The 25,753-nt window shown below is 36.2% G+C and overlaps 1 protein-coding gene across 1 annotated transcript in view; it reads left to right on the forward strand.

Annotated features, from left to right (window-relative positions):
- Nucleotides 1-17,916, forward strand: part of KCNC2 (potassium voltage-gated channel, Shaw-related subfamily, member 2) — a gene marked incomplete at its 5' end in the record, with an annotated part of 235,122 nt that extends 217,206 nt beyond the window's left edge. The window contains 3 exons of the mRNA XM_010828895.1: nt 8,940-9,867; nt 12,048-12,212; nt 17,855-17,916. Of these exons, the coding sequence (XP_010827197.1) occupies nt 8,940-9,867; nt 12,048-12,212; nt 17,855-17,916 (1,155 nt within the window). The remainder of the gene's footprint in view (nt 1-8,939; nt 9,868-12,047; nt 12,213-17,854) is intronic.
- Nucleotides 17,917-25,753: the final 7,837 nt, after the last annotated feature.

Below are 25,753 nucleotides of genomic sequence, written 5' to 3' on the forward strand. Positions count from 1 at the left end.
AGGGACTGTGAAGAAGGCTGAGTGCCGAAGAATTGATGCTTTTGAACTGTGGTGTTGGGGAAGACTCTTGAGAGTCCCTTGGACTACAAGGAGATCCAACCAGTGCATTCTGAAGGAAATCAGCCCTGAGATTTCTTTGGAAGGAATGATGCTAAAGCTGAAACTCCAGTACTTTGGCCACCTCATTCGAAGAGTTGACTCATTGGAAAAGACTGTGATGCTGGGAGAGATTGGGGGCAGGAGGAGAAGGGGACAACAGAGGATGAGATGGCTGGATGGCATCATTGACTCAATGGACGTGAGTCTGAGTGAACTCCGGGAGTTGGTGATGGACAGGGAGGCCTGGCGTGCTGCGATTCATGGGGTCGCAAAGAGTCGGACAAGACTGAGCGACTGATCTGATCTGATCTGATAGTTGCTATACAATATTATATAGGTCACAGGTATACAATATAGTGATTCACAATTTTAAAGTTTACATCCATTTATAGTTATTATAAAATATTGGCTATATTTCCCATTTTATACAACATATCCTTGTAGATTATTTTATACCTAATAGTTTGTACCTGTTAATCTCTACCCCTGTATATTCCCCGTCCCTGCTTCCTTTTCCCCACTGGTAACCACTAGCTTGTTTGCTATATCTGTGAGCTTGCTTCTTTTTTGTTCTGTTCACTAGTTGGTTGTATTTTTCAGGTTGCACATATAAGTGATATCACACAGTATTTGTCTTTCTCTGTTTTACTGATTGCACTTAGCATAATGCCATGTAAGTCCATCCATGGTGTTGCAAATGGCAATATTTCATTCTTTTCTATAGCTGAGTATATTCCATTGTATGTATGTATATATGTACATGTATATATACGTACACCCATCTTCTTTATCCATTCAATTGCTGAAGGACATGTAGGTTGCTTCCATATCTTGACAACTGTAAATAATATTGCTATGAACATTGAAGTAAATTTATCTTTTTGATTTAATGTTTTGGTTTTTTGGAGGTGGTATATTCTCAGGAGTGGAATTTTTATTTTTTTGAGAAACTTCTGTACTGTTTTCCACTGTAGTTGTATCAATTTGCATTCCTACCAATAATGCACATGTGTTCCCTTTTCTCCTTCCTTGCCAACACTTGTTACTTGTGTTCTTCTGGATAGTAGCCATCCTAACACGTGTAAGGTGATATTTCATCACGGTTTTGATTTGCATTTCCCTGATGAGTAGTGATGCTTAATATTTTTTTATGTGCCTATTACCCATCTGCATTTCCTCTTTAGCTGAATGTCTACTCAGGTTTTCTTGCCCATCTTTAGGTGAATTGTTGGTTTTTTTGAGGTTGAGTTGTAGGAACTGCTTATTTATGTTGGGTATTAGTCATTTATCAGTCATATCTTTTGCAAATATTTTTCCCATTCGTTAAGCTGTCTTTTTCTTTTGTTGATGGTTTCCTGTGCTATGCAAAGCTGTTAAGTTTAATTAGTTCACATTTGTTTATTTATTTTTGCTTTTATTTCCTTTACTTTAGGATATGGATCCAAAAAAAATATTGCTGTGATTTATGTCAAAGCAGAGAAGGCAATGGCAACCCACTCCAGTGTTCTTGTTTGGAGAATCCCAGGGACGGGGGAGCCTCTTGGACTGCCGTCTCTGGGGTCGCACAGAGTCGGTCCCAACTGAAGCGACTTAGCAGCAGCAGCAGCAGCAGCAGCAGCATGTCAAAGAGTGTTCTGCCTATGTTTTCATCTAGAAGTTTTTCAGCCTTACATTTAGGTCCTTAATCATTTTGAGTTTATTTTTGTTTATGATGGTGGATAATGTTAGTTAGCTGTTGAGTTCAACTATATGTATTTTAATACATACATGAAAAAGAAAATGATGAAACATAAAACTGTATGACATTTTCCCTCACCTTTCTTTCAGCCTATTATGTATACTTGTAGAATCATCCTTGAATGTTTGCTTTGAGGCTTTTAGATGTAATACATTCCATGTACAACCTGGGCTCTGAGGACTTCTCCATAGATGCTAATCAAGAAAAAAAATTAGAGTGTTGGGCACTCTGTGTTGCTAAGCATGGACACTGAGCTTATGGAGAAAAAGTAACTGCTTCTTGGAACCACAAACCAATATTTTAGCAGGATATTCCCATCCTGAAACTGCCTTAGGTGATGTAGCAGTCCTTTGAAGTCAGGCAACATGCAGCATCTTCTCTGGAAAACTTTTAAAATTTTTAATTAGTATTTAACATGCCTCTTCTTATTTTTACTTAATGCTTATAGGAGTTTGTAGTCTTATCACAGGGGAAAAGGAAGAGAAAGATGGCAGTATAGTTTTCTTCCTCAAATCCCAGGTAAGACACAAGCTTTATTAGCTGAATGAATGGAAGCTATTATTGGCAACATTTGGACCTAGGAACCAATTTAATTTGTTTCTGCTATAAATTTGAATTTTTGCTTCAATGTGCATGCTTTATTTTTTCATTTCTCCTTTTCACCATTTTTATCTCATTTTTATCACCATCAAAATGTGATTTCTCCTTTTCACCATTTTTATCTCATTTTTATCACCATCAAAATGTGATTATTGTTTTGTTCATTTTATACATTTTGAATTAATTCTTCCACCCTTCTATTCATCCATCCAGTCATACTAAATATTAACTACTGTGACAGAATCAGGGGATATAGAAATGAATATGACAATATTCAAGTCCTTAAACAGTTACCAGTTCATTGAAGAGAAAAATAAATAAATAAATAAATAATTAAAGTCTTCTTTCCCCCTATTTCTTTCCCTTTGCATTTCTTTTTCTTAATATTATTCAGTCTAACCTCACATTTACTCATTTCGATGCAATCTCTGAGGTAGGAACAAAGGAAGACATTTTCTATCTCTGAGACTCTTAGATTTAAGTTCAAATAAAGTGTTCAAATCCTTTGTTAAAGAAATCCAGGTGTAGCCTCTGGTTAATCCTAGATCTTCAAGATTTCTGGAGCTACCCTTTCATTTGATGCTCAAACTAAATTCCTAGTAAACTGAGATCCTGTTCTTCACTCGGTGGGAAGCTCTGTCTCCCAGTATCTCCAAGGACTTTACTGGGGGCTCAATTTCTCCTGATTCCCTTTTACTATTATTTGCTACTCTCTTATGTTTTTGAATCTGACTATGTATGTTTCCTCCTTGGCTGCCTGCTCCCCTCCTGTCATCCTCCCATGGTCCAAGAACTTCATTACTCAGAGCACATTCAACACCACGCTGTTTTGTAAAACCACCTTTTACTGAGGCGTAAGAAAGCAAGCATCATCTTAGAATTTAATGTTCTCCGTTAGTCTCCTAAGGTTCTTTTGCTATATCTGTGGTGGTGGTGGTGATATAGTCGCTAAGACGTCTGACTCTTGCGACCCCATAGGGTGCAGCCCGCCAGGCTCCTCTGTCCATGGGATTTTCCAGGCAAGAATACTTGAGTGGGTTGCCATTTCCTTCTCCAGGGGATCTTCCCAACCGAGGAATCGAACCTGGGTCTCCTGCATTGCAGGCAGATTCTTTACTGACTGATATCTGTGGGGGGATCTCTAATTGTTTGTCCTCGCATTTTGGACTTTTCCTCCTTGTCTTTCGAGACCTTTTCCATTTCCTTCTCATTAGAATTCAACTTTCTTCCAGCATCCTCTTTTGCAGGCTGACAGAAGCCAACTTCCAGTTCCCTACCATGTAATAATGAAGTAAACTTTGGCTTTCGGTTACAGCTTTCTTAATTTTGACCATACCAAGTGTCTTTGGCCTTTATTAATGACCTATCTAGCTGTTTTTTAAACAAAATAATCATCTACTTGGAAGATGAATCTTGTATATTTCCAAGCATATCGAAGTTTATTTCTATTTTTCATACTCTCTGTATTTTCCTGTTATAATATTATCACACCAGCAGATATACAAAGTCCTTAAAAGCTAAAGACATATTGAGTTATAAAGACTACAATGCAGAATAATACAAATGCAAAAATCATCATGTGGTTCTTTAAATAATTCTAATAAAATTTTTGATAAATGAAAGATCCAAATGACATAAAACCAGACAACTTTTGGTTTCTGAAGTTTTGTGTCTTAGAATTGTATATATTTAGAAACTGTTCAGTTGCTTTGCTTACTCAGTTATTTGTGTAGAAGCCAGAATTATGTCTTAACATAAACACACATAAACTACACATGGGCCATAAACATCCCATTACATAGGAGGTAGTTAGCTACTCTCATTAAGGTTTAGGAAGACCTTTTTAAGAGTCTACAAATGCTTAGAATTTAAAAACTACTCCAATTCATTTAGTAATCAGTTATCAATCTTGTATTATCAGTCTGTTGAAAAAACACGGAAACAGAGGTTTCAAAATATACTATGCATAGCAATCACCTAGAAAGCCTATAGAATGCAAATTCCATCTCCCCAAACAATGGAATCTGACATCTGATGTAGGACTAAGAAATTCACATTTATGTAAGCTGCCCAGGTGTGTTATAATGAGTGTGAGCACATTTTTGGAAATATGAGTGGGGTATTTAAATAATGTCCTAGCACAAAAAGATTCATGTTAGCTAAATCCCAGCCACCTAGTGTGGTATCTTAAGACTTTTTTGACCTTTTCCTGGTAACAACTTGTTTAATGAACATAAACAGTAAGTTCCAGTAATTCTTACTGAGGTAATAATGATTTCAAGTATTTTCATAGTGCTTTAAATTAGAAGCCATATTAATATATATATCTTTTATTTTCACTTTATTCCAGTCAATGGGGCTGGTGCAATAATTTAAGACAAGTTAATTCAATAGGTCTCCCATTATAGAAAGTCCAAAAGGACTCTACCAGCACTCAAACCTCAAAAGTCACCTTACAGTCTCATTTTAAATTCAAATACAGGTAATATTTTTGGTTGATTTAAAACCTTTGAAAAGTGAGGATCTCTGTGCTAATTTGGGATTTATTCATCACAATTTGTGCAAAAGAGGCAGACTTGGAAAGTCTATTCTACTCTTCCTTTGGTGTTCCCTTCAAGGCATCACTTAAGAAATTCCAGACATTTTTGTTAAAACTTCTCTCTTTTTAATGGCTGAGTAATACTCCATTGTGTATATGTACCACAGCTTTCTTATCCATTCATCTGCTGATGGACATCTAGGTTGTTTCCATGTCCTGGCTATTACAAACAGTGCTGCGATGAACATTGGGGTACATGTGTCTCTTTCCCTTCTGGTTTCCTCAGTGTGTATGCCCAGCAGTGGGATTGCTGGATCATAAGGCAGTTCTATTTCCAGTTTTGTAAGGAATCTCCACACTGTTCTCCATAGTGGCTGTACTAGTTTGCATTCCCACCAACAGTGTAAGAGGGTTCCCTTTTCTCCACACCCTCTCCAGCATTTGAATCAGTTCTAATGAGGTGGATGAAACTGGAGCCTATTATACAGAGTGAAGTAAGCCAGAAGGACAAACACCAATACAGTATACTAACGCATATATATGGAATTTAGAAAGATGGTAACGATAACCCTGTATACGAGACAGCAAAAGAGACACTGATGTATAGAACAGGCTTATGGACTCTGTGGGAGAGGGAGAGGGTGGGAAGATTTGGGAGAATGGCATTGAAACATGTGAAATGTCATGTATGAAACGAGATGCCAGTCCAGGTTCAATGCACGATGCTAGATGCTTGGGGCTGGTGCACTGGGATGACCCAGAGGGATGGTATGGGGAGGGAGGAGGGAGGAGGGTTCAGGATGGGGAACACATGTATAATTTTTTTTAAATTAAAATTGAATAAAAAAAATAATAAAAAGAAAAACAACAACAACAACAAAAAACTTCTCTCTTGTGTGATACACATCTCTCCTTTCTATCAGGTTGACCTCCACTTATCCTTCAAAGTCCAGTCTATTGATATTTTCTCAGAGGTTTCTATAATCTCTCAGTCTAAATAAAGTTTTAGGTCATTTTTTCCTTTCATTGAATTCATTATAATTGCAATTGTGTAATTTTGTGTAGTTAAATATTTAATGTCTGTATACCTAGTGGATTGTGAGTTCCTCAAAGGATGGGATTGTGTTTTGTTTACTACTGTTAAAGTAAGGCCCTATCCCTGTGACCTGGCGTACAGAGGCACTCAACATACTTGTTGAATTAATGAATGAAGTGTAGGAAAATATCTGACTGGAAAAGATTTTAGCACTTTATATTGATGAGCATAAAAGTATAGTTGAAAACTGTCTTTGTTGTATGAGAGGTGGTAAGTCAGGACTAATTTTGAATGAGCAACGTTGAAGGTCCCACTCTGTTCACTACAGAGTATAGGTGGACAGCATTTGAGACTGAAAACTTATTTTAGGCAGAAAAAATGCTGACTCAGAAACACTGGAATCAAAGATAAAAGTGCAGTTTACTTTAATCGCTTCGTACTTGCTAACGTCTCATGGATAGAATCTGCCCACTAAAACCTTAGATGCTTAGCCTAAAATTCTGGATGCCGTGGTGGGATGTGTGGGGAGTGGCTGTGGAGAGCTCAGTATGTCACACTGCCGAGGCCCTAGTGACAAAGGAAGAGTGTGGGGAGAGTCAGAAACAAGCATGACTCTCAGATCCATAGATAAATTGTGATTAGATAAAGAAGTGATGCACAGAACAAAGATAATTGATTCTTTCTCCAAAAGATGTAATATTTTAAAGACTCTGTGAGGTCCTAGTGATATTGAGTGTTAGAACAAGTAGTTGACTTAAAAAGAAGAGTATATTTATTTGTATGAAGGAAAAGCTAAGTGAAAAAAAAATGCCATCATCTCACAATATATCTGGAAAAGATCATAGTCAAATTGTAACATCAAAACCAAGGGAAGTTGGAAGACAGGAATGGAAAAATAAGGCAAAGCCTTGATTTACATGACTTATAATATTAATATGAACAATGTACTTTACTAGCACACTGCAGAGAAACTAGTCCATAATTTGGGGTGGTTCTTTCCTTTTCTGGAGAAGGAAATGGCAACCTGCTCCAGTATTCTTGCCTGGAAAAATCCCATGGCTGGTGGAGCCTAGTAGGCTACAGTCCATGGGGTCTCAAAGAGTCGGACATGACTTCACTTTCACTTTCATTTTCTTTTCCTTTTTAGTTGAGGTTATAGTTGATGTACAATATTATATGTTTCAGGTGTACAGCATAGTGATTTACAACTTTTAAAAAGTTGTATTCAATTTATAGTTATTAAAACTATTGGATAGTATTCCCTAAGTTGTACTATATATCTTTATAACTTACTTATTTTATCCATAATAGTTTGTACCTCTTAATCCTTTACCCCTATCTTTCCCCTGCCTCTTGAGAAGTTTCTTTAAGGCAGATAATCTCAGTCCTAAGATTTTTTTTTTTCAGTCTTTTTGTGTATCTCATGGATTTGGCAAGATCTGTATATCTCTTACATTGAAACTCAACCAGGGAAGAAGGGAGATGATTTCAATCTCTTCTTGAAACTTAGATCTTTTCAATGTTTAGTTGAGAAGCAGGCATTAGGGAAGAGCTTTGGGTTTGGGATATGTCGTACTATTTCTAAAAGAACCTCCCTCTATTTGACTGATGACCTCTTCCTCGTTCATAATTCATTTGCTTAGGTATTCAAGGACTCCTGGTAGTCTCTTAATGCTCAGTGAGCATGCCCAATCTGAGCGCACTCCGAGAGCACCAGGGCCCTGCCAGCTTTTCTGACAGCCTCCAATGCTGACAGCTGGCAGCAGTGTCACGGGCATCACACGACACCGGGTCTCAGATTTTCAGGTCTTTCATGTTAAGAAGAATGTGACCCTAAAATAAACAAAGGTTTCCACGTATTTGTATTCTACAGCTGAGAGTTTGGTAGTTATGGGAACAGAATCTGGGGCAAAACTTATCAGGTTAATCTTATGACTTTGGAAAAGTTACCAACTCTGTGACCATAAAAGTGGCAGTGTAGTGTGGTTATGAGCATTGATATGAGTTAATTATGTGAATTGCTTTGAAGAGTGTTTGGTACTAGTAAGAACTATATAAGTGGGAGCTTTTATTATTATTCTGTATTAGTAGGTGTGTGTATAGTCATATATTATTGGCCAAAGAAATGTTGAATTTAAAAAATAAAATTAAAAATAAAAATTAAAAAAAAGATATAAAAAAAGAAATGTTGAATTTTAAAAATCCTTTATAACATATACTTTATAACTTTTTAACATATTATTCTAACATTTGAAGTTCTTTTTCAGGAGAGGAAGAATGCCTTTAATTTGTTCCTTAATTCTCTCTCTCCCTTCAGTCTCAATGCCAACTCTTCTTCCCTAGGTTTGCTCTTTGTGGACAAGCCTTCACCTTTAGTTGATATAAATGGTAGCACAGCTCAGATAGTGTTTGCATGTTCACACCTCATGATAATCTGAACATTTAAGAAGCCTGCAGTTAAATATGGGTGACTTCCAAATTTCCATCAGTGTAGACTGCATCTTATATTTATGGTTGTCAATCTGGATCTAATACACGAAGATTTCTAGGATCATAACCAATATCTGGAGCCAGTGTCTACATTTATTATTTTTTTTCAGCCTGCTGCCCTTTAACATTCTTTTGCAAGGATTTTATTTTTCGCTCTTTTTCTTACACGAAAGAGTCAAATTGTTTTCCAACGTAAATCAAAACTTTTAATCTATATAAGCTGAAAGAAGAACTTGAAACATCCTTCCTGTGCAACTCTAATGGATGTTACCTACATGTCTAAGTTCTTATAGTTGAGTAACATCCCAAGTGAAATCTCCAAATATGCATTTATACTTCTTTATCTACAGGGAGTGTTCTTAGACTTGGATTGAAGTATATTATGGTTCAGATCATTCTATGTTTCTCCTTTTATTTCCTTTTTTTTTCCTCTACAGTTTATTGCTTTTGCTTCTTTATTCTTCATCCTGGTTTCAATCACAACCTTTTGCCTGGAGACACATGAAGCTTTCAATATTGTTAAGAACAAGACAGAATCAGTCACCAATGGCACCAGCGTGGTTCCACAGTATGAAATTGAAACAGATCCTGCCTTGACGTATGTAGAAGGAGTATGTGTGGTATGGTTTACTTTTGAATTTTTAGTCCGTATTGTTTTCTCCCCCAACAAACTTGAATTCGTCAAGAACCTCTTGAATATCATTGACTTTGTGGCCATCCTACCCTTCTACTTAGAGGTGGGCCTCAGTGGGCTCTCATCTAAAGCTGCTAAAGATGTACTTGGCTTCCTCAGAGTGGTCAGATTTGTGAGGATCCTGAGGATCTTCAAGCTCACCCGCCATTTTGTAGGTTTGAGGGTGCTTGGACATACTCTTCGAGCGAGTACAAATGAATTTTTGCTGCTCATAATCTTCCTGGCTCTAGGAGTTTTGATATTTGCTACTATGATCTACTATGCGGAGAGAGTGGGTGCCCAGCCCAACGACCCTTCAGCTAGTGAGCACACGCAGTTCAAAAACATCCCCATTGGGTTCTGGTGGGCTGTAGTGACCATGACCACCTTGGGCTATGGAGATATGTATCCCCAAACATGGTCGGGGATGCTGGTGGGAGCCCTGTGTGCTCTGGCTGGAGTACTGACAATAGCCATGCCAGTGCCTGTCATTGTCAACAATTTTGGAATGTACTACTCCTTGGCAATGGCGAAGCAGAAACTTCCAAGGAAAAGAAAGAAGCACATCCCTCCTGCTCCTCAGGCAAGCTCGCCTAGTTTTTGCAAGACAGAATTAAACATGGCCTGCAACAGCAAACAGGGTGACACGTGTCTGGGCAAAGACAATCGGCTTCTGGAACATAACAGATCAGGTAAGGCACGGTTTCAAATGCATGCCATTAAATACTTTATAGACCAGTATGTCCCTTAAGTAGAAGGCACCTTCTCATTTTCTGCAAGTGTTTGGAGTTTTCAGTTCTACCCCTTTACAAAATGTGTTTGTGTCAGGCTTGTAGATAGCTAGACTGTAGCTTTTCTAAATGAATCCTAAGGAGAAGTCCGCATAGCTGGTCTATAGAGTTCTCCTGCTTTGACGGGAATGCCGTGTGCTGACGGCGCCAATAATAGCTAGACTGTAGCTTTTCTAAATGAATCCTAAGGAGAAGTCCGCATAGCTGGTCTATAGAGTTCTCCTGCTTTGACGGGAATGCCATGTGCTGACGGCGCCAATACTTTCTTTTGCCTGTTTGTTGCTTTTGTGCCGTTGTTTCTTTGTTTCCCTGCACGATGTGGTGGTATGATATTGGACATTTTCCATCCTTCATTCTAAAAATGTTGATCTCCATATCATTTGGCTTGGTGTGTTTGTCTCAGTTTTATCTCTGCCACACGGGGCCATGCATTTTGACCTAATTCACAAGAAAAAGTTATGTAAAAAGAATGGATGTTTACGTTTCCAAGGCCTAAACACTGAAGAGGTGATATGTAAGAATGCCCTTTGGAAAGTAAAGGTCTTCTTCATTAATATTATGGACGGTTGATTAAGTTTTCATTATTCTTAAATTAGGGTATTTCAATATAATTCCTTTGCTTTGGGTAAAGTGCTATGTAGTACAATCAGCCCAACATTATGCAGGGTCTAGATGATCTGCTTTGGCTAATCAATAGGAAGGTTGAATTTCTCTGTGGATTTCCTTTTTTATGCATTCTGCACTGGTCTTTTCCCTCCCAGAATGTAATTTTGGATAAATTCCTGCTTGAAATTAGCTGAATTCCTACTTCTCTCTATTGCCATAGATAATCTAGAGTTAATTGACTGTAAATTGACATTCAGTTTGCCAAAGTGATAGTCAATAGTGTCTTCTCTAAGTTATGTCTAGTACAGATGAAATATATTGTAGACCTCACAATTTAACTAATTTTTGTCATCTATGAAGTGTTAAGATATATGCATTCCCTATAACTTAGATAGGTTTAATCTTTTTCTTGTAGAAAAATGATTTATGACAATCTTATGTGAATAATTTAGCATTATTTAGAAATAACACTGATTAAACAAAACAAGCAAATCAGCAAACACACGGAAAAGGCAAGTGACATTTTCACAGGTTGCTTCCTTAGCTCCCAGAAGCTATTATGGATTAAATTGGTGGGGGGGGGGGTGGGAACCTGACTGGAACTGAGCTGCTTTTTAAAAGATTTTATTCAAAGTCCTTATGTTTATTTAGTAGATTGTTTTGCAAATTCTGTCAGTATGTATCTGAGAGTTGCTATGCCAGGAATGCCCTTATGAAAGATGGAATTTAGTTTGTGTTGCTGCCCTTATTGGATTGTTCTCAGGTACCTGTGCAGAGCTTTTCTGAAGGGCATGGAAAGGAGGACACACTCTCAGCTTGGGCAAGCACTGTTACAAGCTAGCATCTAGGCTATAGGATGTGAAAGTCTTTGGCAAGTATTTAGACGTAAATGTTTCAAGGGCGTTTGGAGAATTGATCTTATTCCATTGTTATGCTCAAAAATACTATGTCGCTTTAAAACAGAGAACCTGGACACAAAGTCTGTAAACTTTGGGATTGTTTTCATTATGAAATTTGGGAAAAATTACTTTCAGAAAATAATGAAAGCATATGTCTTTTAGCACTGCAAAGACAAATCTTTACTTAGGAGTTTCTCCTTCAGTAGGCTCCGTTTTTAAAGATGTCTGTTTGCAGTACCTAGATAACCTGTCAAAAGTGGAAAGATGTTAATTCGTGTGCTACTTCATTATCACGCTTACTTTGAATCATGTTAGTTTTGTAAAAGTCGTTGTCATATTAGATAAAATCCAACATGAAATTAAAATTTCCCTGAGAACATTTCTCTCCTTTTCCATACATTTCCATTTTGCTCCATGTAAGTTTTTGTGACGAGTGATGAAAATTCTTTTACCATGTTGTGATTATTGTGATTTGTGTTATCGCGTGGCTGTGCGATGGACACCCGGCGTAAACTCTTTGTATTGTCTCATTTCCTCATCATCACTGTCTGTCAATGGGCACGGCGCTGTGACCAGTGTTATCAGGTGACGACAGTGCAGGAAGTGAGCCACCACTATCACCCCCAGAAAGGCTCCCCATCAGGCGCTCTAGTACCAGAGACAAACACAGAAGAGGGGAAACATGTTTCCTGCTGACGGCAGGTGATTACACGTGTGCTTCTGATGGAGGGATCAGGAAAGGTAGGCATGCATTTCATTAGATCCTAACAGGTGACATAGCAATTAAATGCTGCAAATGTATGGAGTGATGTAAAATGCTCGTTCATCATTTTCTAGGAACAACTATGACATCACAGTGCTTTTTGCCTCATTACATCTTATCTCATTATAAACATTTAAAAATATGTATCATGACAGCCAACTTGATTGTCATATCTGAAAGACATTTCACCCTTCTTTCTTTTTTTTTATTTTTTGGTTTTTCATTTGTCTATAGGCAGAATTGTAATGAAGTATTTAATAAAGTCAATCATCTAATTGTTTTAATATAATATATTCAGCAGTCTTGAAAAGTTATCTTTTTTCCTACAATGAATTAAACTCACTAGTTAACTCTATGCACCTGTATGATATGTGGTTGATAATTATAAAACAATAATAAAGCTTTTTCTTCAAAGTAAAGCATTAAACATACTCTAATGGTCTCTTATCCTGGTGGCTCAGACAGTAAAGTGTCTGTCTACAATGTGGGAGACCCGGGTTTGATCCCTGGGTCGGGAAGATCCCCTGGAGACGGAAATGGCAATCCACTCCAGTACTATTGCCTGGAAAATCCCATGGACAGAGGAGCCTGGTAGGCTACAGTCTGTGGGGTCACAAAGAGTCGGACACGACTCAGCGACTTCACTTAATGGTCTCTTATCCAGTGTTTGGGCAAATTTTCCCCAGTAATTAATCTGAATGTCAGGAGCTTGCTAAGGTACATGATCCTCTGGCCATACAGAACAGTATACCCAATCAGTGGAAAGGTTACTTACTGTACTTACAAAATGTACTTACAAAATTTCTCTTCTGGGCAGTAATCATTTTATTATTTTTTAATTGACACTGAACAATTCCTGGCTCATAGAAGATACTTAATATCTGTTGAATGGATGCATTGTATTAGATAGGCATCTTGGTTAAGAAATGTAGCAGGATACTGAAGCTCCACTCCAGCAAGGTGGTTTTATTTCCCTAGATTGTATCAGCTATCTATGACTATTCCTTAGGTGCTAGTTTTCATTTTCATTTTAGTAAACTTTGCCAACCAAACAATTGGACCCTTTTTATCCTCAAGAAATTAGTTTCATAACACTTATAACCCACTCTTGTCAAAGTTCTGGTATGCTCTTAGAACACCTTCTGCTTTGAGAATTCCAGTTGCTTTAGTGCCAAGGTTATTTTACTCAATTTACCAACAGATTAGAGAAAGAGCTACACATTTTTTATGAAGAAATAAAATTTCTTAGGCAATTGACTGAATTTGAATGAAAAACCACTCTAGAACTTTCATGTTCGTGCAACTGCATTTTAAAAATATTGTGCTTATTTGCTATTCATTGCAAATTCATTGTTTCTCCCTACAGAATACTTTACCGTTTAAGCCTAAAATATTTATTTTATGATGCCTACTTCCTTTGAAATAGCTCATTACCCATGTTGTGCTTCTTTTTTGCTTCTTCTGAGCACTTTATATTGTTCTTTCTGTCTCCATACAAAAGAGAAGACAGAGGACTCTTCTTTTGTTTCTTTAATGTGTAATATTTTAAATTATACTTCATTCCAAGAACTGTCATTCTTTGCATCTATTTCTTGTACGAAAATGTGTTTCAATTATCTGATTTTTCACTATTTTATATTGTACAATAGTTTTTAAATATTTTTATAGTTAATACTCTATCATAGTACTTAAACAAAATATATGTATATAACTAATAATATAGAATATAGTACTTAAAGTGCCTTGTAATCTTAAATCACTATATATGTATATACATATATCCATATGTGTATATATGTATTTTTATGTATTATGTGGTTATATTTGGATATATTTTAAGCATCGTTCAATAAAATATCACATGCAGTATTTATACTAGGGTTACATGTTAAGACTCTAGCTAGAATGTTTTTCTTCTATGTTAGATAGTATTTTGAATTTTAAACTGTCAGAGGGGATCACATATTTAAAAATACTTTGAAAACTATAAAGCACCTATATAAATATAGTTTTCCTGTAAAATGGCAAAATTCCATAGCAAAGCAATTAATAAGATATTGTGTTTATATGAGAAAATTATACATGTGATCTTATTTCACAAATACAAATTCTATCAATGAAAGCATCTTTGAAACACCAACTATGAGCTTTTTATTTTTCATCATTTCTCACTATAAACAAATCCTTTTTCATTCTTGCTTATTTTGTAGATCTGTGTTTTTTTTTTCCTAGATCTGGTAACATTTCTGGCTATTTTCACTTAATCTTCTCAGTGTTTTCTTTGTCATGTCTATTAGAAATCCATTCATTTCTTCTCCTGTTTCCTTTATATAGATTAGAGATGTCTTCTATTATTCCCACTCACATATTTATCTTCTGTATGTTTCTAATCGTTTTCTACACTGACCTGATTTTTGAGTTATGTAAATTCTCCCCTATATAGATGAGAAAAATGACTGGATCCCCATTGTATTCTTTTTCTATCAACAAGTGTAAATGCAGTTGGGCATACATTAAGAAAACATATGGATTACCTAAATGAATGAACTCCCAAAACTTAGAACCTATGATTTTATTTATATGGTAGTTTTATATATATATATCATTTTACATGAACACAAACATCTCATTGATAGTGCACAAATAGGCAGTTTCAATATTGCCCCAAACAAATATGTGCTCTTAAAAGCTGTATAAAATGTATATCATGTATTTAGATGTTAGTTCAAATTGAGTTCAATATTGTTTATTCTCATAAATTATATTTTCGGTCATTCCATTCAATAAAAGCTTGATGAGGCAAAATTTTGTCAAGTTTTCTAATCATAAATGAACCTACAGAATAAAGGAAGAATAAATGTATATGAAAAACATAATTTTACTAATTAAATACTTGTTACTAAATTATAAGGGAACCCTTCTCAAATGGACACTGAAATCATAGTTATTAAAAATAAAAGGACTTATAAACAGAATAAATAATATTTATCTTAATGACTATAATTCAGAAAAGTAACTAAACATTTGCAAGGGCAACCAAGATTTACATGTAAATAACATGATTAATATAAATTGTTAAACAGATTTTTACCTTTTTTGGAAGTCTCATAGGGAACATAGTTATTGTGGGGGAAAAAGATGTATATTTTTACAAGGATGGTTTATAGTTATTAACCTTCTTTGATTCATGTATATTCATGAGGTTGCTTTTAATCAACACCAATCAATGTTTATAGTCTAGTTTACATTTTTAGGTTACACTAAAAATCCAAGTCAACTTGGATAAATTATTCTTTCTACAAGTCCTAGTTATATTTCCAATCGCATTACAGAAGAGTGATGATAATTAGCCCTCTAGAAATGTGAAGGTCCCTATGTAAGAATGAATGACTTGCAATTCCTTTTTAATTATTTAAGACATTCTCTCATTAACTATTCCATCACCCACCAGAGCAGAGTGAAATATATGCACCTCACATTTTGAGCTTTATAGCTCAAAATACTAATAAAACATATAGGCAGATAATTTTCTCATTAGCAGAAATTATGTTCTAGAGAACTTTACTATAATCAGTGGATGACATAAATTTTCATCTACAAAATATCAAAGAAAACATCTAATCTTCTAAAAGTTTGTGGGTGTGTATATAGAGAGAGGGTTCCTACTAGTCAAACCTTACCCCAAGTAGAGCTGTTATTTTCTGGATCTGTAACACTTTTTCAATGGAGCTGTCAGAACATTTATTTACTGAATTGTATAATATGACTATTTTTTCGGTTAATGATTGCCTGGCTTTTAAGACAATTTTACCCCTCCTTGTACAGTAGGTACTCACTGCCTCATTTACCTGCCTCTAGTCTTTTCTAATAAAAAATACCACAATATATACTTCTTCTAAAAGTGTCCTTGATGGATGTGGGTTGAGCAGCTAAGGCAAAAATCAGTGGGTTAAAGTTTGTCAGAAAGACCTGTAAGTGGAAAGGATTCTGTAAGTCAATGATTATTATGAACAGAAGATTAGAATGCAAGATAATAGGAAGAAAAGGTGGATTAATATCAAATTATTCTTTATTCCTGGCAGGGAAGAATCAGCTGAAAATATATAATCAAAATCAGATTTAAATTTACTGAAATGATGACTCAGTTTATATTACTTATTTATTTTTTAATACAAGGGATTAGAAATGGGCATTCATTCTGCATCACCTAGATAATGGCATTAAAAGCCATTATTGAGGAATCATCCTTTTAACCCCTTCCCCTTTTAAAGCTGGAAGATTAAAGATGCTGGGAAAGAGTTGTCCACTTAAACTTAAGCATGCTTTATTAGCTTAGTAAATACTAACATAAGAATGAAAAGAGAAAAAATAGCTCATTTTTTTTTTCAGGGACGTATTCTGAAATTTAAAAATACTAGCCAAATTTATATCTTACTTAAGTTGCTTTGCATAATTCTTAAAAGTTTTCTGATACTGAATATGTCAAAATTACATCAATACAAACTATAATTTGGAAAAGAATAGATTTTGAATATTACAATAGTAATTTGTGATAGCTGGCTTAATCTTTTGGAAATGACAGCTACAATGAGCTTCATTTTTTTTTTTTTAGAGTTGTAAATTGTCTCAATATTGAATTCTTTGTAAGAAAATTCTTTGAGCTCAAAAATAGCACTTTGATTGCCCTGCATGATATTGTCTGTCTGTGTCTGTTTTCTGGTTGAATTCAACTGATGTCTGTGCATTTTTCCATAAAAGGATATGAAAAATCCAGAAGCTTAAACAACATAGCGGGCTTGGCAGGCAATGCTCTGAGGCTCTCTCCAGTAACTTCACCTTACAACTCTCCTTGTCCTCTAAGGCGCTCTCGATCTCCAATCCCATCTATCTTGTAAACCAAACCGCATCAGTTGGCTAAATGGTCTTAATTCAAGTACTGTTTACCCCATAATGGAAATAATTAAATGTAGAGTTACTCCAGACGCCATTAACACAGTATAAATCCTGCATGATACTACTATCTGAGGTCAGAAATGCCACTTGGGTAGCTGACGAATCTTATCCTGGCTTTAAACGAATCTTCTCCTAGTAGTGCTACCACTTCTCCGTATGAATTGCCCTGATCTCCTTTCGCAATAAAATGACAGATAGCACCAGATATTGGCGAGTACCCTAATACATAAACACATCTTCAGGGAGATATATTTAAATCATTGTGCTTCCAAATGCCAGCTACTTCATGGGAACTTCATTTCTTGTGACTCTGAACCATTCTGAAGATGTCTGGGATTCTGTTTTGAATGCACACAACATGACTTGGGTCAGCTCATTTGCATGGACCATCTTGTCTCTATCACCTGAAAGCAATGTCGCAGAGCTCGGGGACCGCAGAGGGCTCGGGATATGTGTACTTGCATTGAGCCATCCTGCTGATGTGAAGGCACTGGTTGGCTGTTCTGCATGTTGAACTGTGGGGCAGGGAGGGCGAATTTCTCCTTGACAATTTTTTTTTCTTTATTAGTCTTTGAAAAAAAAAGATATGTTTAATTTCTTGATTGATTTACTTTCCTTCCAAAATGCTGTATTGGAGTTCTGAATGTCTCTGGTTGTTTGCACACAGATAACTGCAAAGAGATTGTCATTACTGGTTACACGCAAGCCGAGGCCAGATCTCTTACTTAATGGCTTGGGGAAGGCACAAAACATGAGAAAGGTAACTGCCAGCCAGGCTTGCATCGTTCAGATAGGAACTGCTATTTGGAACTAGACTCATGTTTTCTTTTTTTTAATCCCAGAATTTGTCATCATTTTCAGAGTCAGGGTGCCAAATATCACTCAAAATTCTTGTCTTTTTTACCCCCTTCTTTTATTTAATTTATTTTTTTTTCGCAAACAACAAAGAGCATTGTTGTTCACAGGAAGCTTTCTTGACCAGCCTTAAATTCCTGACTGACAGCATTAATCAGGTTTTCAGGCAGTGTTTAATCAGGTGCTTTGTCCTGTATGTTGTTCTGTCCGCATGTCTTAGCTCCCTGTCTTATATGTATATGCCATCTGTCTCCATGAAGCACAGAAATGCCTTGATAAGGTGTTCATGGTTTTAGTACTGGGTCTTCTCCCCTGCCCCTTGCCTTCTTCACTACTTGGAACAGCCTCTCTGCTTTGTGTGTAAATTAATGATGCCCCGTAGACTACCTAAGTTAATTGGTACTGTGAACCTTTTTGAGGAGCAGGATTTAAGCAGCAGTTTTACCGTTGCATTTGATTGCCTGCTGCAGTGTCAGTTTCTACTACCTAGCAACCAGAATTCATCAGGACACGCCGATGAAACCCTCAGGGTGTCTTATTCAGTCCAAGTGGAAGACATTCTGTTTGCACATCTCTACAAATGCAATAGCAGTAGTGTGTCTGATGTATTGGACATGAGAGGGAAGAAAATACCATACTATAAATTGAGAGATAAACAATATTTCTAAGGCATTTAGGGTCCTTGAGACTGCTAATTCCTGATGCTCATGTTTATTTCCGGTTAGGGAGACAATTGTCACTTTTAGAATTGGCCACATAACATGTATTACTTTATATCCCCAAGTCCTAGAGCATGACCTGCATGTCAGAGACCTTGTACAGCACTGTATTTACCCAGACATAAACAACTTAACATTTAGAGATTCCGTGATGCTTTTGATAACACTACACATAGAAAGTTATAATTAAACACAAGTTTATGGTAAAGGAATTAATATACTGTCTGGTGCTGCTGTTATTGACTGCAGTGTTATACAGAATTTATCATGGATTTTTGACTGCTGAAAAAGGGACAGTGGAATTTAGCCATACCAAGGACTGTTCTGGAAACAGACTTCTGCTGCTGAATGTGCCCTGATGTGACCAGGTTGCACTTGGAAGAGATCCTGGCGTCTTCATGAGGCATGAGAAGCCTATGCAAGAACTGTGGCTGGAACTCATTTGGTGCTGCCCATATGAGTGGTCTGCTGAGGACTGGCTGGCGTGAAACAGCTGTAAATACCCACATGTATGCATGGGTCAACAGCTTTGGCCATCTCACATCAAAGAAAGCCAGAGTCACGATCAGCGTCTCTGGAGCTTCAAGTAAGGCCCGCCCCTCTGTGAATTACCCTCCGTGGATCTGCAGTAGATTGTGCTGTGATCATACGAGCAGTGATATTGGTATACTATAGGTCTGTCTTAATTTCCTTTAGTTCTCTTTTGTTGGTTAGATCCACGAACACTAACTGTAGCATTTATTTTTAATAAACCACTTATACTAGCTTGTCATGTTGTAAAATTTTCAGTGCCTGTTTGTCAAAACTGACCCATTTGGAGTCTCACATTTGTTTTAAGTTCTTAAAAGTTATTTGACTTAAACTCATTAATATTATTCATGATTCAAGCATTTTGTCATTGTTACCTCAATTATAAATATTAAAAAAATAAAATTCTGGCAATGAGAGTATTTTTTTATTAAATTATCAAGAACAATGTCAGTATATAGTAGAATATGAATTGAATTATATCCTAAAATGTATATTTTGCATAAAAGAGATATTCTTCAATCGATTACTTTTTTTGTGAATTTTGTGGCAAAGAAGCTTGTACTTGTCTTTAAAACTGTTGTAGTTGAAACTGTATAAGAATTCATCTTGCTTAATCAGTATTTCTGGAATCTATTAGTTCCCCTGGGACTCTGAATATAACATACAACCTAATTATGAACCCCTATATCACGGACCTTTTGTGACCATCTCAAGGTGCATGCATAACCTTGAAGATAAATGGTGAAAATGTAATTAACTAAAATGAAGAATAAAAGGTAAATAAGTTGGGGATAAACTTGAATCCTATCGGAATAAATTATTCATGTTTTTTCCTTGGCTCGTCTCTTTGTTTTGGAGTTTTCAATAGGCTTTACCATTTTTATGCATCGTGATAACAAAAGACACTCATGCATAATAAAGAATTTGAGATGAAAGGATTTGTAAACATACATAGGTCACATTTTCATTCAAGCCTTAGACATGTAGCCAGTGTTTTCCTCTTCTAAGTGATTTTTGCTCTTATAATTCTGAAGTGGTAAAATTATTATTATGGTATTTGATTTTTATATGGCATTTTATGACTAAATACTGAATTTTCACTTACACTTTCCAATTTAATCATCACAATGATTCTGGAGGTAAATATTTTTTGTTTCATTTTACTGGAGGTGAAGTGAAAGATCAGAGAGGCAAGACTATTCACGTATATATTTGTCACGATTTTCCTGTCATAGTTTCTTATGGTTTAAATATCTACTGAGCTTCTTGTGCTGAGCCCTTTCAGTCATATCCAACTCTGTGTGACCCCGTGGACTGCAGCCTGCCGGGCTCCTCTGTCCATGGGAATCTCTAGGCAAGCATACTGAAATGGGTTGCCATTTCTTACTCCAGGGGATCTTCCCTGAACCGGTGTCTCCTGCTTTGGCAGGAAGTTTCTTTGCCACTACTGCCACCTGGGAAGCCCTCTTATAAATGCCTTATCTTCTAAATATGACTTCTGTCTTGCTTTTGGATAAAAGATGAGTGTTTCAGCAGTACACCACATGAGGCTGGCATTCCATTTTCATTGCAGGGTTATGTGTTTATTTACCTGTAAATTCTATGTCACCAACAGGAAGAGAGGAAAGGGAAAATGGAAAAGAGAAATAAGGTTGACAAATCCAACACTTTACTGAATCTTTTCTAGGTCTAAAAGAGCTAGATTATTAAGAGACTATTGATTATTAAGTCTATTAAGAGACTGTTGATTATTAAGAGACTATTAAGAAACCAAGATTCAGAAAAGAAAATCTGTCTAAATATAATTACTGACAAAAAGTTGTTAACTATGGTGTCAGGATGTAGGATTTACTGTAAAAAGGAAAATTATATAGGATGGGGAAAGAATGCATTTTAATGCATGATAATTGCCATCAAATTTTGATTAAAAATCAAGATTAAATACTTACAGAAAAAAGGGGAAGGTATTCAGTTTATCTTTGAAATAAATCACAAGACAGATGAATGAGCAAGAGTGAACTTAACTTGGAAAGAGACAGTGAATATATTAAAAGACGATAATACAAAGCAAGGACTTTGGAGGATTTATAACATGCTTGAAGACATTTAGAGCTAAATGAATACTATAGATTTATATAAATTTTCCCTGACATAGTTGCAGTATCATTATTATTGATCTTTTGTTTCGTGTTCTCCCCTGAAACAACTCTGAGAATATGATATTTTTCATTATCTAAGGATTAAATAATTAAATTGCATTAGTATTACATGGTTTCTTTATTCATCAAACTGTCATGTCAAAGTGACAGACCAATGAATATGCACTTTGAACATTAAAATGTTCAAAGACTATGTATTCTCCATTGAGAATCCCAGGTGCCTAGCACTAAATTTTTAAAAAAATGAACTATATTTTAGAACAGCTTTAGATTCATAGAAACATTAAGCAAAAAATAGCCTTCCCATTTACCCCCTGCTCCCACTCATGCACAACATCCCCCACTCTCTGCATTCTACACCAGTGGTATTTGTTACAATTGATGAATCTGCATTGATATATGATTATCCAAAGTCCATAGTTTCCATTAGAGCAGCCCAGGGAAGCACAGATACATAAGACATCATTCCAAGCATGGAAAACTTCACCTAGAATATTGATATCTAATCCTGGCTCTGCATCAAAAAAATTGTTGATGTCACTTAAAAAAACAAATGCCAGATAAAATTTAAACCTTTTAAATTATATCTGGAAATGAAGCCTAGACATGTATATTATTTTACAAAAGACTTATATGCATATTATTAGCAAATGAAACATAACAAAGAAAAAAATGAGCATGAATTAAACTTGTAGATTTGATAAATACCATATATATTTCAAGGCTGTATATTGTCACCCTGCTTATTTAACTTATATGCAGAGTATATCATGAGAAATGCTGGGCTGGGAGAAGCACAAGCTGGAATCAAGATTGCCGGGAGAAATATCAATAACCTCAGATATGCAGATGACACCACCCTTATGGCAGAAAGTGAAGAGGAACTAAAGAGCCTCTTGATGAAAGTGAAAGAGGAGAGTGAAAATGTTGGCCTAAAGCTCAACATTCAGGAAACTAAGATCATGGCATCTGGTCCCATCACTTCATAGCAAATAGATGGGGAAAGAGTGGAAAGAGTGTCAGACTTTATTTTTGGGGGGTCCAAAAAATAGATGGTGATGCAGATAGTGATTGCGGCCATGAAATTAAAAGATGCTTAGTCCTTGGAAGGAAAGTTATGACCAACCTAGATAGCATATTGAAAAGCAGACACATCACTTTGCCAACAAAGGTCCGTCTAGTCAAGGCTATGGTTTTTCCAGTGGTCATGTATGGATGTGAGAGTTGGACTGTGAAGAAAGCTGAGCGCCAAAGAATTGACGCTTTTGAACTGTGGTGTTGGAGAAGACTCTTGAGAGTCCCTTGGACTGCAAGGAGGTCCAACCAGTCCATTCCAAAGGAGATCAGTCCTGGGTGTTCATTGGAAGGACTGATGCTAAAGCTGAAACTCCAGTACTTTGGCCACCTCATGGGAAGAGCTGACTCATTGGAAAAGACTCTGCTTTTGGGAGGGATTGGGGGCAGGAGGAGAAGGGGACGACAGAGGATGAGATGGCTGGATGGCATCACCGACTTGAGGAACATGAGTTTAAGTAAACTCTGAGAGTTGGTGATGGACAGGGAGGCCTGGTGTGCTGCGATTCATGGGGTCAGGAAGATTCAGATACGACTGAGCGACTGAACTGAACTGAAGTGAATTTATCATATAGGTTAGCTAGTCTTTTACTAGCAGATCAGCCAAGTACCTGTATTAGGAAAAATTTTTTTTCATAGTCATCAAATGTGATTCCAAAATGAGATGTCATTAAAAAGAATTTTATAGGTGTATTGTAAATCCATAGAGTTTAAATCTTCATTTCTCAGTGTATTTCTTATAATCAAAAAGTGATATAAGGACATTCCATCTAACTCAAGTATATTATTTTTGAGGGAAAATATTTTTGATCTTTGTTATAAATTTGGTAAACACTTAGAGTTTTTTCTGAGTTACAAAGAGTTGTCATCACACCAAAATGATTAAAATGACTTTGGCATTAGTGACAATTTCACATTTGTCTTAGGAGTAGTGACTAGTGAGGTGAAACAGCTAGGATATAAAAGCATTCTTAATGTAATTTGAAGATCGTAGTTCCTAAAAGCTTTGATTAAACTTTAATCAATGGTCTCGGTGTTTTTATCTCCTTTTGAGATCTGTTAGCAATGAACTGAACAGTTAATTTAAAACCAGTTATTTCTTAATGGCCAAGAGAAAGTATATGACTTAAAGATATACTTAACTTTCTCATCAAAAATAAAACCTGTAATTTTATTGCAAAGACTTAAGCATGAAGTCAGTACCTAAGGAATGACTGTGTATTTCTTTCTTTCTTTTCTTTTTTTCCCTGAGACCCGACATTTTACCAGTAATTTGGTCTCTATCTGGAAACAAAGACAGTAGTTTAAACACTGTACAGTGGTATTTTCTCCTGTTGCAGTAGATGTTCCTTATCACACTGGGTGGCAAAAAACTTAAAAAAAATTGTAAGAATTCTAGGCAGATGACTGGTAGAGAGCCCCAGAATCTAAGACAATACCGATCAAAACACACACACACAGACACACACTCACTGCTGCAAATACAAAGGCAAAGAAAAGCCAGAGATAAAGTTCAAACACTGAATATCGCCTGAAGCAAGGTCAGTTAGTGTGAAATAAACGAAAGGACAAGTCAAAGGTAAAGAAATAATTATATAATTCAGCTTCATAAGTCATGTTAGAATAAATTCTGCACAAAAAGGCCAGACCTTCTTTTCACTGGAGACCTTGAAAGGTTTCCATTCCGTCACAGGGATGCTAGAGAAGAGACCACAAATTTTCATATTCTTTAGTGAATTTAGACAATTTCCTCTTAGATGCTCTGTTTTTATTTGCTTGTTTCAGTTTTGACAAAGTAATATCCTTTCTTTACTTTTACATTAGTGTTAAAGTTAAATATTTTCAGAACTAGCTGACTGTCAAAATATAAAATACTACTGGCTTTATATTTGTTTTGATTTGTGTAAAATGAATTTACATAAGTTTTTAAAAAATTTATCATAAGAGCACAAAATGACAGAGGACTACTGAGAACATGTTGCCTTTTAATGTGAAATTCCCTAATGACACAAATGAGATTCCTAGGAAAGATACAAGTATAAGGTTTATTTTCCAAAATTAAATTTTTTCAGGCTCAGATCCACCTACTTGTTTTTTAGAACTGATAACACATAGCAACCATAACATTGAATGTCAAAATATTAAGGTAAAATAACATTTTTTGCTTTTAATATCATTTTTTCTTGGCACCAAATGTTCTGGTATTGACATGCGGTATGTTGGACCTATGGAAGAAAGACACGTAGAATTGCTGCTTAGAAAGCATCTTCTGACATAAGTGGTTCACTTGAGATCCACAGGCAGAAACTTCTGCAGCCTCACACCATCAAATAATCCTTCTTCTAACTAAACCAGGTGAACTGTGAGACTGTTTCATGAAGACACATGTTATCTTTTGAATTGCCAACTGATGGTTATGACCAAGATGCCTTACCATTCCTCTCAATTCCACAAAACACTATTTTTTAAGTTATTTTAAATCGGAAAATGATTTGTGTACAGTATGTGTTGGTTTTTTCCCTACAACAATATGAATCAGCCATAAATATACACATATCCCTGCCTTCTTGAGCCTCCCTCTCACGAGCCCTATCCCACCCCTCTAGGTCACCACATGTTTCTTTCTGGCATTGGCCCCTGACATCCCTTTTTCTTAAAGTGTTTACTTTTGAAAACTTGCTAGTGTAGATTCTTTCTCTGCCCCTTGGAAGGGTAAGCCTTCTAGCTCTCACCATTTCTACAACCCAGGAATATCTTTTTCAAGTTCCTGGGATCCATTTCTTTGAAATAGAATAATCGCAAAAGATAGCACCTCTAACTCCTAGTCTCTGTGGGAAGGTAGGAGCCTAACTTTCTTTTTTTAAATATAAATTTATTTATTTTAATTGGGGGCTAATTACAATATTGTACTGGTTTTACCATACATCAACATGAATCCGCCACGGGTGTACACATGTTCCCCATCCTGAACCCCCTCCCTCCTCCTTCCCCGTCCCGTCCCTCTGGGTCATCCCTGTGCACCAGCCCCGAGCATCCTGTATCATGCATGGAACCTGGACTGGCGATTCGTTTCACATATGATATTATACATGTTTCAGTGCCATTCTCCCAAATCATCCCACCCTCGCCCTCTCCCACAGAGTCCAAAAGACTGTTCTATACATCTCTGTCTCTTTTGCTGTCTCACATACAGGGTTATCATTACCATCTTTCTAAATTCCATATATA

Source organism: Bison bison, unplaced genomic scaffold (genome assembly GCF_000754665.1).
Source record: "Bison bison bison isolate TAMUID 2011002044 unplaced genomic scaffold, Bison_UMD1.0 scf7180017864497, whole genome shotgun sequence".
Classification (NCBI taxonomy): Eukaryota; Metazoa; Chordata; class Mammalia; order Artiodactyla; family Bovidae; genus Bison; species Bison bison.